At 41.1% G+C, this 12,176-nt stretch overlaps 1 protein-coding gene across 1 annotated transcript in view; it reads left to right on the top strand.

Moving 5' to 3' along the window:
* The window catches only part of DNAH12 (dynein axonemal heavy chain 12), a gene marked incomplete at both ends in the record, with an annotated part of 220,130 nt that overhangs the window by 26,525 nt on the left and 181,429 nt on the right, over positions 1–12,176 (top strand). The window contains 3 exons of the mRNA XM_079795396.1: positions 3,967–4,155; positions 6,263–6,419; positions 8,281–8,372. Of these exons, the coding sequence (XP_079651522.1) occupies positions 3,967–4,155; positions 6,263–6,419; positions 8,281–8,372 (438 nt within the window). The remainder of the gene's footprint in view (positions 1–3,966; positions 4,156–6,262; positions 6,420–8,280; positions 8,373–12,176) is intronic.

Below are 12,176 nucleotides of genomic sequence, written 5' to 3'. Positions count from 1 at the left end.
ATAAAAGGTATCCAAATTGGAAAAGAAGAAGTAAAACTGTCCTTATTCACTGATGACATGATACTGTACATAGAAAACCCTAAAGACTCCATCAAAAAATGATTTGACTTAATAAATGAATTCGGCAATGTAGCAGGATATAAAATTAACGCCAAGAAATCTATGGCATTTCTATACACTAATAATGAACTTTCAGAAAGAGAGACTAAAAAAGCAATCCCATTTACAATCGCACCAAAAAAATTAAGATACCTAGGAATAAATTTAACTAAGGAGGTAATAGACATATATGCGGAAAACTACACGACACTGAAAAAAGAGATAAGAGGAAAACATAAACAGATGGAAGAACATACTGTGTTCATGGATTGATAGAATCAACATAATCAAAATGTCCATACTACCCAAAGCAATCTATAGATTCAATGCACTCCCCATTAAAATACCAATGGCATATTTCACAGACGTAGAACGAACTTTCCAAAAATTCATCTGGAATAAAAAAAGACACCAAATAGCTGCAGCAATCCTGAGAAAGAAGAATAAAGTAGGTGGGATCTCCATACCAGATTTCAAGCTGTATTACAAAGCCATTGTTCTCAAAACAGCCTGGTACTGACATAAGAACAGACATATAGATCAATGGAACAGAATAGAGAACCCAGAAATCAACCCAAACCACTATGCCCAATTAATATTCGATAAAGGAGGCATGAACATACAATGGAGTCAAGACAGTCTCTTCAATAAATGGTGTTAGGAAAATTGGACAGATACATGCAAAAAAAAAAATGAAACTAGATCACCAACTTACACCATATACAAAATAAACTCAAAATGGATAAAGGACTTAAACATAAGATGGGAAACCATAAAAATACCAGAGGAATCCACAGGCAGCAAAATCTCAGACATATGCCGAAGCAATTTCTTCACTGATACTGCTCCTAGGGCAATGGAAACTAAAGAGAAAAATAAACAAATGGGACTATATCAAAATAAAAAGCTTTTGCACAGCAAGAGAAACCATCAACAAACAACACGAAAGCCCACTGCATGGAAGAACATATTTGCCAATGTTATCACCTATAAGGGTTTAATCTCCAACATTTACAGGAAACTCATACAACTTAATAAAAGAAAGATAAACAACCCAGTCAAAAATTGGGCAATGGACCTAAATAGATACTCTTTGAAAGACAGAAGGAAGGCCAAGAGACATATGAAAACATGCTCAAAGCCACTAATCATCAGAGAGATACAAATCAAAACAACAATGAGGTACCATCTCACACCTGTCAGAATGGCTATCATCAACAAACGACAAGTGCTGGCAAGGATGCGGAAAAAAAAGGAACCCTCATGCACTGCTGGTGGGAATGCAGACTGGTGCAGCCACTCAATGAAGAACAGTATGGAGTTTCCTCAAAAAACTAAAAATGGAACTCCCATTTGACCCAGTGATCCCACTTCTAGGAATATATCCCAAGAAACTAGAAACACCAATCAGAAAGAATATATGTACCCCTATGTTCATAGCAGCACAATTCACCATAGCTAAGATTTGGAAACAGCCTAGGTGCCCATCAGCAGATGAGTGGACTAAAAACTGTGGTACATTTACACAATGGAATACTACGCTGCAGTAAAAAAGAAGGAGTTCTTACCATTTGCAACAGCATGGATGGAACTGGAGAGCATTATGCTAAGTGAAATATAAGCCAGTCAGAGAAAGATAAAAAACCTGATAAGGATGACATATATTTTTTCATTTATTATTTTAGACTACATTTATTTAGAACATACTGTGCTGCCCTGCCTGGTGGCTCAGTTGGTTGGAGTGTCTTTTATCTCACTCATTTATGGAATATAATGAACAACATAAACTGATGAACAAAAACAGATCCAGAGACAGAGAAACATCGATAAGATCGTCAAACCTCAGAGGGAAGGTAGGGGAGGGTGGGGTTAAGGGAAAGAGATCAACCAAAGGACTTGTATGCATGCATATAAGCTTAACCAATGGACACAGGCAACGGGTTGGTGGTGGTGAGGGCATGAGTGGGGGAGTTGGGAAGGTAATGGGAGGATAAGGACACATGTAATACCTTAATCAATAAATTTTTGAAAACTCCCCCCCAAAATACCATGACCTCCTGGTTCATAGGTCGAGATTCAACCACTGAGCCATGTCATCCAGGCAAGATGAGGAACATTTTGAAGATCATTTAGATCTATATTTGTCTGTTTGGGTAAATTTCCAAACAGTTGGTTAATGATAAGAATACACTAAAGGCCCGGTGTACGAATTTGTGCATGGGTGGGGTCCAGTTGGACTGCCCTGATGGGGGCCGATCGGATCAGGCCAGCTGAGGGGAGGGGACACGGGAGGTTGACTGGCCAGCCTTGCCTCTGATCAGCGTATGGGGGGCTGATTGGGGGCAGGGCCAGACAGGGGAGGAACCGCCCCTCCCATCCAGCCGGTTGGCTGGCTGGCAGCAGTGTGTGTCATAGCGACCAGTCATTCCAGTCGTTCAGTCGTTTCAGCGTGCTGGGTGCTTGGCTTTTATATATATAGATTATTCATACTTTGGTCATGTATTGTGCACATTTCTTTTTTTTTTTTTTTTTTTTTTTATTTTTATTTTTATTGATTTCAGAGAGGAAGGGAGAGGGATAGAAACATCAATGATGAGAATCATTGATCGGCTGCCTCCCGCACGCCCCCCACTGGAGACCGAGCCCGCAACCCAGGCATGTGCCCTTGCCTGGAATCGAACCCGGGACCCTTCAGTCCGCAGGCCGACGCTCTATCCACTGAGCCAAACCAGCCAGGGCATATTGTGCACATTTCTAAGTTCCAGTAGCTTCACCCTAAACAAATGGTGTGCTGGAAATTTGGCTCTCCAGAAACAACAACAACCACCACTCTGATTTGTAGTGTTTGCTAATTTCCATGGCATAAATATTCCCACCATGATGATTTTCAAGCATCCAAAGGTTTAGTAACAGGCTTACAAAATTTATGAATATTGAACAATTTGCTCTTGTGACAATAGCAGCTAGCTGTATCTTTACCAATGCCCCTCACCCCATGTGCATGTCATCCCATGACACCCTCACCCTCAGGGTCAGGGCTCCCCTACCCTCTGTCTTCACCATGTTGTTTGGACTTCTGAAATGTTTTCTATATCAGGGGCAAAATTACTAGAGTGTGGAAGATTCTGAGTTGCCATTTTAAGATTGTTGATATTCTATAAAAATATGAAAGTTTGCATATATTTTTTCATTTATTATTTTAGACCACATTTATTTAGAACATACTGTGCTGCCCTGACTGGTGGCTCAGTTGGTTGGAGTGTCATCCCATACACCAAAATGGTTGTGGGTTTATTTCCTGGTCAGGGTACATACCTAGGTTGTGGGTTTGATCCTGGGTCAGTTGCTAATGGGAGGCAACTGATCAATCTCTCTCTCTCTCTCTCTCTCTCTCTCTCTCTCTCTCTCTCTTTCTCTCTCTCCCTTTCTCTCTAAAATCAATAAAAACATATCCTCGGGTAAGGATTAAAAAAAAGAGCCCTGGCCGGCATGGCTCAGTGGTTAGAATGTCTCCCCACATACCTAAGGGTTTTGGATAGGATTCTTGGTCAAGGGTATATACCTGGATTACAGGTTTACTCCCCTCACCTGTTTGGGGTGTGTGTGGGAGGAAACCAGTGGATGTCTCTCTCATCGATCTTTCTCTTTCTCTCTCTTCTCCCACCCCTCACTCCCTCCCACTCTCTCTGAAGAGCAATGGAAAAAATGTCCTTAGGTGAGGATTAACAACAACAAAAGAACATATGTGCTGAATGAAGATAATTTTCAGGACTAAATGGATTGATAGAATGACTCAATTATAGACTTATTTTAGTTAAAGGTTGAACTTGTATTTTAAAATTAATAGTAATTTATACTATCATGCAGATAAAGGATCTCTTAAAGAGAACTGTAGAAGGATTTGTAAAACTCTTTGACCAAGAAGATGAACGAGGGCTGCCAATATTTAAGATGGAATTGACATTTGATGAAGATAAAATGGAATTTTACCCTACCTTTCAAGATTTGGAAGATGTTGTTTTTGGTTTGGTAGAGAGAATAGCTGAAGCTCTGCAGGTATTACTTCATCCTTATCTATCAGGTTTTTTTATATGGCTCTTTTTCAACATTTTAAATTGAGTTGAAGCTCCATAAAGTATTTATATACATAAAATGTAACAACTCTTTATTTCCATACTCCAAGTCATTTTACATTAAAACAAAGTGATTTGTCTTGGAGGAAGTCTTCTGGTTGAAGATAACGTTTGCTCTTAGAAGTCTTATTGTAGTTATGATATTTTTATGCATGTCTCAACTTCCCTACTGAGTTGTTAGCCACTTAAGTACATGATCCAAGTTATGTTTGTTTTTTTCTAGAGCTTTCTAGTATAGTCACTTTGACATTATACTTACTCAATAAATATTTGTTGAATGATAGAAAACTAACCCAACTTAAGTTTTATGTTAGACTAGGGGCCTGGTGCATGAAATTCGTGCACTGGGGGGGGGGTGTCCCTCAGCCCAGCATTCCCCCTCTCACAGACTGGGAGCCCTCAGGGGATGTCCTGCTGACGGCTTAGGCCCGCTTCCCTCAGGGGAGCGGGCCTAAGCCACAGTCTGGCCTCCCTCTGCGGGAGGAGAACAGGCTGATCAGGGGAAGTTGCCAGCCCCATCACTCTGCTGCTACAGCCACTGCCAGCCACCACAGCTGCCAAGGTGTTTTCATCAACACGGATTCCAGTCCCTTCACCATAAAAAAATGACAGCTTTCTTTAGGCATTTTCAAGATGTGTCTTTCATAGGATATGACATTTCTTTCTTTCTTTTTTTCTTTTATCCTCACCTGAGGATATGTTTCCATTGATTTTTAGAGAGTGTGGAAGAGAGAGGGAGAGACAGAGAGAAACATCAATGTGAGAGGGACACTTTGATTGGTTGCCTCCTGCATGAGCCCTGTCCTGGGCCCCGGCCAGGGAGGAGCCTGCAACCTAGGTACACGCCCTTGATCAGAATCGAACCCGGACCCTGCGTTCGGCAGGCTGAGGTTCTATCCACTGAGCCAAACCAGCTAGAGCAGGATATGACATTTTTTAGCCCCTCCAGCAGTGGACTTTCATTTTTTTCTCCAGGAGTGTGGTGGAAAAGCCCTAGATCACCTTCTTGGATTCTTATAACCCAAGTTACCAAGAGCACTGCAAGTGGTGGCGTACAGGGAGCTTAGCCAATGCATGGTCAGAAAAGGTGTTTACGCTAGAAGTGGTTTGGCTCAGTGGATAGAGCATCGGCCTGCAGACTGAAGGGTCTCAGGTTTGATTCCTGTTAAGGGCATGTACCTTGGTTGGGGGCACATCCCCAGTGGGGAGTGTGCAGGAGGCAGCTGATCAATGTTTCTGTCTCATTAATGTTTCTGGCTGTCTATCCCTCTCCCCTATTCTCTGTAAAAAAATCAATAAAAAATATATATATATATTTTAAAAGAAAAGGTGTTTCCTCTGCAGCTCATGCACAGAGGACCTCCTGTGTTGTGACCACTGGGCTAGGGGCATGTCCCTGTGGCCCGGGGGGGCATACCTCCCAGGCCGGCAGCCCTGTGTTGTGGGCACCGGCTGGGGGTTGTGTGGACCCAGGCTGCGGTGGCCACTGCCACTGGGGGCATGCCCCCAAGGCCAGCAGCCCTGCATTGTGGGCGCTGGGCTGATGGGCATGGACCTGGGCCGCCGTTTGGCACCGACGCACATGCAAGCAGCAGCAGGGCGGGAACATCCACTTGGCACCTGCGCCGGTAGGTCTGGAGTGGCTGGGGGCATTCTGGGACCCTGGCCGCTCAGGGCCTACACGCGGGCCTACAGGCTAGGAGCAGCCTGGGTCCTGAGGATGTTCCCAGGACTCAGGCTGCTTGGTGCCTGTGTATGCAAATTAACCCACCATATTTGTTAGGTTAATTTGCATACTCACTCCTGATTGGCTGGTTAGTGTAGCGGAGGTACAGTCAATTTACATGTTTTGCTTTTATTATATAGGATTATAAACTATACAACTTTAAATCATTATTTTGCATCAAGTTATCTTTTCTTGGGTCACTAAAATCTGAAAAGAATGTTCAAAAATATTCGATCTACATATATACTAGTAGACCAATTACATAGATAGTTATTTCATAAACTGTCATTTTTATTTATGTTAGAATGTCCAATCAGTACCCTCTTGGCTATCAGCAACTTCACCAGCTGTAAATCTTGACACAGAACTTCCAGAACATGTGTTACAGTGGGCACTTAATGTGCTAAAGGTGGCAGTACATCGTAACTTAGAAGGTGCAAGACAACACTATGAGACATACGGTATATGTGATAAATTTAATATTATACCTTTTATTATAAAAGGATGACATTTTATTTTTACTAGAATTTGTCTGATATTTGGTTGTCTGGGGCTGTCATGAAAGAGCAGGGAGAGCCAGAAGTTGGCATGGGCATAGCTGTTGGCAGCATCAAGGATCAAAGTTAAGACAATTGAATTCTGTTGTCTGGTCCAAAGAGAGAATGCTAACTGGATCAGGGTGATAAAGCCAAAAGGTAGAAAGAAGAAATGCTGGAATAAGAAGAAAGTTAAATTAAGGGTAAAAGCAAAGTAATCTATAAGAATATCAGCTCAAGTTTATAGTCTTCTCAAGTGTGTATGAAGTCAGGATGGATAATTGTTATTTGATATCTTAAGCAAAATCTTATATTAATTGGCTTATTTTTATCTCTTAAACAAGAGGCCCGGTGCACGAAATTCGTGCATGGGGGGGGGGTTGTCCCTCAACCCAGCCTGCACCCTTTCCAATCTGGGATCCCTCTCACAATCTAGGACTGCTGGCTCCCAACTGCTCGCCTGCCTGCCTTCCTGATTGCCCCTAACCGCTTCTGCCTGCCAGCCTGATTACCCCCTAACCACTCCCTGCCAGCCTGATTGATGTCTCACTGCTCCCCTGCCAGCCTATTTGCCCCTAACTTCCGTCCCCTGCAGGCCTGGTCACCCCTAACTGCCGTCCCCTGCAGGCCTGGTCACCCCTAACTGACCTCCCCTTCAGACCTGGTCCCCCCCAACTGCTCTCCACTGCAGGCCTGAGTCCCCCCAACTGCCCTTCCCTACAGGCCGGTCACCCCCAACTTCCCTCCTCTGCCAGCCTGGTCCCTCCCAACTGCCCTCCCCTGCTGGCCATCTTGTGCCAACCATCTTGTGTCCACATGGGGGCAGGATCTTTGACCACATGGGGACAGCAATCTTGTGTGTTGGAGTGATGGTCAATCTGCATATTACTCTTTTATTAGATAGGATAGAGGCCTGGTGCACAGGTGGAGGCTGGCTGGTTTGCCCTGAAGGATGTCCTGTATCAGGGTGTGGATTCCCTTGGGGTGTGGGGCAGCCTGGGCGAGGGGCCTGTGGTGGTTTGCAGGCTGGCCACGCCCCCTGGCCGACCCAAGCGGAGGCCCTGGTATCTTGGGTTTATTTATTTTCTACAATTGAAACTTTGTAGCCTGGAGCGGAGCCAAGCCTTCTGCTTGCTCCGTGGCAGCAGCCATTTCTGTTGGGGTTAATTCACCTTCTATAATTGAAACTTTGTAGCCTTAAGTGGAGGCCTGGGCCAGCCAGGGTGTGTGGAAAGCTTGGCTTCCTCCATTGCCGGGGGCAACCCTTGCCTCCCACTCTTTACAGCTCCATGGCTGCCGCCATTTCTGTTTGGAATTGTTTCTCTTCTATAATTGAAACTTTGTAGCCTTGAGTGGAGGCCTAGGCTGGCAAGGGCAGGCGGAAAGCTTGGCTTCCTCCATTGCCTGGGAAACCCAAGCCTCCTCTTACTCTCTGTGGCTGTAGCCATCTTGGTTGGGTTTATTTGCATATTTGCTCCTGATTGGCTTGTGGGTGTGGCTTGTGGGCATGGCTTATGGATGTAGTGGAGTGATGGTTAATTTGCATATTACTCTTTTATTAGATAGGATTACTTTAAGATCATTACATACACTTTTATCTTTATTTTAAAACATCTGTGTTTAACCTGGTCTATTTTATTCAATTTTTATTAATGTACTAGTATGTTAATACTCAATGAATAATAATAATTAATTGAATAGGCTATTCCATTTCATGATCTTATAAAAAAGCCTTATCTTTTTAAAAGGGTATTATTGATACTTAAATTAGATTATTAATTTTTAGTTGAAAAATATAATTGGCTCCTTGATGGCACTGCAGTTGAGATGATAGAGACTTTTCAGGCAGAAGATCATACTTTTGATGAATACACAGAGGTAAGTGATAATTCTGTTTTCCATTATTGCCTTTTGAATATCCTTTAAAAATTATAATATTTTTATTCTAGAAAATAAATGCTTCAATTAAAGTTAGTAGAATTTATTCAAAACATCATTTTAGTAAATTTATAGATTTACCTCATAGTTTCTTTAGTCATTCATTTACTCATTCATTTTTTAAAAATTTTTTTATTAAGGTATTATATGTGTACATATCTTACTATTGTCCCCCCCCCCCACCCCACTCCCATACTTGCCCTCACCCCCCAGAGTTTTGCGTCCATTGGTTATGCTTATATGCATGCATACAAGTCCTTCGGTTGATCTCTTATCTCCCCCACCTCTCCCTAAACTTCCCCCTGTAATTTGACAGTCTGTTTGATGCTTTACTGTCTCTGTATCTATCTTTTTGTTCATCAGTTTATAATGTTCTTTATTATCCATAAATGAGTGAGATCATGTGATATTTATCTTTCTCTGACTGGATTATTTCACTTAGCATAATGTTCTCCAATTCCATCCAGGTTGCTGCAAATGATGAGAATTCCTTCTTTTTTTATGGCAGCATAGTATTCCATTGTGTAGATGTACCACAGTTTTCTGATCTAGTCATCTGCTGATGGGCACCTAGGCTGTTTCCAAATCTTAGCTATTGTGAATTGTGCTGCTATGAACATAGGGGTGCATATATACTTTCTTATTGGTGTTTCTAGTTTCTTTGGATATATTCCCAGGAGTGGGATTACTGGGTCAAATGGGAGTTCCATTTTCAGTTTTTTGAGGAAACTCCATACTGTTCTCCACAGTGGCTGCACCAGTCTGCATTCCCACCAGCAGTGCACGAGGGTTCCTTTTTCTCTGCATCCTCGCCAACACTTGTCGTTTGTTGATTTGTTGATGATAGCCATTCTGACAGGTGTGAGATGGTACCTCATTGTCGTTTTGATTTGCATCTCTCAGATAATTAGTGACTTTGAGCATGTTTTCATATGTCTCTTGGCCTTCCTTCTGTCTTCTTTTGAAAAGATTCTATTTAGGTCCGTTGCCCATTTTTTTATTGGATCATTTATCTTCCTTTTATTAAGTTGCATAAGCTGCCTGTAGATGTTGGAGATTAAACCTTTATCAGTGATAGCATTTGCAAATATTTTCTCCCATAGTGTGGGCTTTCTTGTTGTTTTGTTGATGGTTTCTTTTGGTGTAAAAAAGCTTTTTATTTTGATGTAGTCCCATTTGTTAATTTTCTCTTTAGCTTCCATTGCCCTAGGGGCAGTGTCAGTGAAGAAGTTCTTTTGGCATATGTCTGAGATTTTGTTGCCTGTGGATTCCTCTAGTATTTTTATGGTTTCCTGTCTTATGTTTAAGTCCTGTGTCCATTTTGAGTTTATTTTTGGCTTTGTAATACAGGTTAAAATCTGGTATTGAGATCCCTCCTACTTTATTCTTCTTTCTCAGGATTGCTGTGGTTATTCGGGGTCTTTTTTTTATTCCAGATGAATTTTTGGAAAGTTCGTTCTACGTCTGTGAAATATGCTGTTGGTATTTTAATGGGGAGTGCATTGAATCTGTAGATTGCTTTGGGTAGTATGAACATTTTAATGATGTTGATTCTACCAATCCATGAACATGATATGTTCCTCTATCTGTTTACGTCTTCCTCTATCTCTTTTTTCAGTGTCCTATAGTTTTCCGTGTATAGGTCTTTTACCTCCTTAGTTAAGTTTATTCCTAGGTATCTTAATTTTTTTGGTGTGATGGTAAATGGGATTGCTTTTTTAGTCTCTCTTTCTGTAAGTTCACTATTGGTGTATAGAAATGCCATATATTTCTTGGCGTTAATTTTGTATCCTGCTACATTGCCGAATTCATTTATTAAGTCTATTAGTTTTTTGATGGAGTCTTTCAGGTTTTTTATGTACAATATCATGTCATCTGCAAATAAGGACAGCTTTACTTCTTCTTTTCCAATTTGGATGCATTTTATTTCTTCTTGTCTAATTGCAATAGCTAATACTTCCAGTACTATGTCAAACAGGAGTGGTGAGAGTGGGCATCCCTGTCTTGTTCCTGTTCTTAGGGGAAATGGTTTTAGTTTTTGCCCATTGAGTATGATGTTTGCTGTGGGTTTATCATATATAGCTTTTATTATGTTGAGGTATGATCCTTCTATTCCCACCTTGTTGAGAGTTTTTATCAACAAAGTGTGTTGGATTTTGTCAAATGCTTTTTCTGCATCTGTTGATATGACTATGTGATTTTTATCTCTCAATTTGTTTATGTGATGTATCACATTTATTGATTTGCAGATATTGTACCATCCTTGCATTTCCGGGATAAATCCTACTTGGTCATGGTGTATGATCTTTCTGATGTACTGCTGGAGCCGATTTGCTAGAATTTTGTTGAGGATTTTGGCATCTATGTTCATGAGGGATATTGTTCTGTAATTCTCTTTCATTGTGTTGTCTTTATCTGGTTTTGGCATTAGGGTGATGCTGGCTTCATAGAAGGAGTTTGGAAGTGTTCCTTCCTCTTGAATTTTTTGGAATAGTCTGAGGAGGATAGGTTTTAGTTCTTCCTTGAATGTTTGGTAAAACTCTCCTGTGAAGCCGTCTGGGCCCGGGCTTTTGTTTGCCGGAAGCTTTTTGATGACTGCTTCAATTTCTTCCATAGTTACTGGCCTGTTGAGCTGTTTTGATTCTTCCTGATTGAGTTTTGGAAGATTATATTTTTCTAGGAATATGTCCATTTCCTCCAGATTGTCCAGTTTGTTGGAATAGAGTTGTTCGTAGTATTTTGTAACAATCCTTTGTAATTTGGCGGGGTCTGTTGTTATTTCACCTCTTTCATTTCTGATTTTGTTTATTTGGGTCCTCTCTCTTTGCTTCTTGGTGAGCCTGTCTAGAGGTTCATCAATCTTGTTTATCCTTTCAAAGAACCAGCTCTTGGTTTTGTTGATCTTTTGTATTGTTTCTTTAGTCTCTATGTCGTTTATCTCCACTCTTATCTTTATTATTTCCTTCCTTCTGCTTACACTGGGCTTTTCTTGTTGCTCTCTCTCTAACTCTTTGAGTTGTAGGGTTAGGTAATTTATTACCATTGTTTCTTGTTTTTTGCAGTAGGCTTGTAGAGCTATGAACTTCCCTCTCAGGACTGCTTTCGCTGTGTCCCACAGAGTTTGGATTGTTGTGCTTTCATTGTCATTTGTTGCCATGATGTTTTTTATTTCTTCCTTGATGTCTCTGGTAACCCAGTCATTGTTTAATAGCATGCTGTTTAGTCTCCATGTGTTTGATTTCTTTGGATTGTTTTTATTGTAGTTGATTTCCAGTCTTATGCCACTGTGATCTGAGAAGATGCTTGATATGATTTCTATCTTCTTGAATTTGGAGAGACTTTGCCTATGTCCTAACATATGGTCTATCTTTGAAAATGACCCATGTGCACTTGAGAAGAATGTATATTCTGTGGCTTTGGGGTGAAATGTTCTGAAGATGTCGATTAATTCCATCTGGTCTAGTGAGTCATTTAGGATTGCTGTTTCTTTGCTGATTTTTTGTTTAAAGGATTTGTCCAATGGTGATAGTGGGGTATTAAAGTCTCCTACTATGATTGTATTGCTGTCAATCCCTCCTTTGATATCTTCCAGGAGTTTTTTTTATGTATTTGGGTGCTCCTGTATTGGGTGCGTATATGTTTACCAGAGTTATTTCTTCTTGTTGGATTGCTCCCTTTAGTATTATGAAGTGGCCTTCATTATCTCTTGTTATGTCCTTCACTTTGAGATCTAATTTGTCAGAT

This window comes from Cnephaeus nilssonii (genome assembly GCF_951640355.1).
Source record: "Cnephaeus nilssonii genome assembly, chromosome: 17".
Taxonomy (NCBI): domain Eukaryota; kingdom Metazoa; phylum Chordata; class Mammalia; order Chiroptera; family Vespertilionidae; genus Cnephaeus; species Cnephaeus nilssonii.
This window is presented reverse-complemented; position numbering and strand designations above follow the sequence as displayed.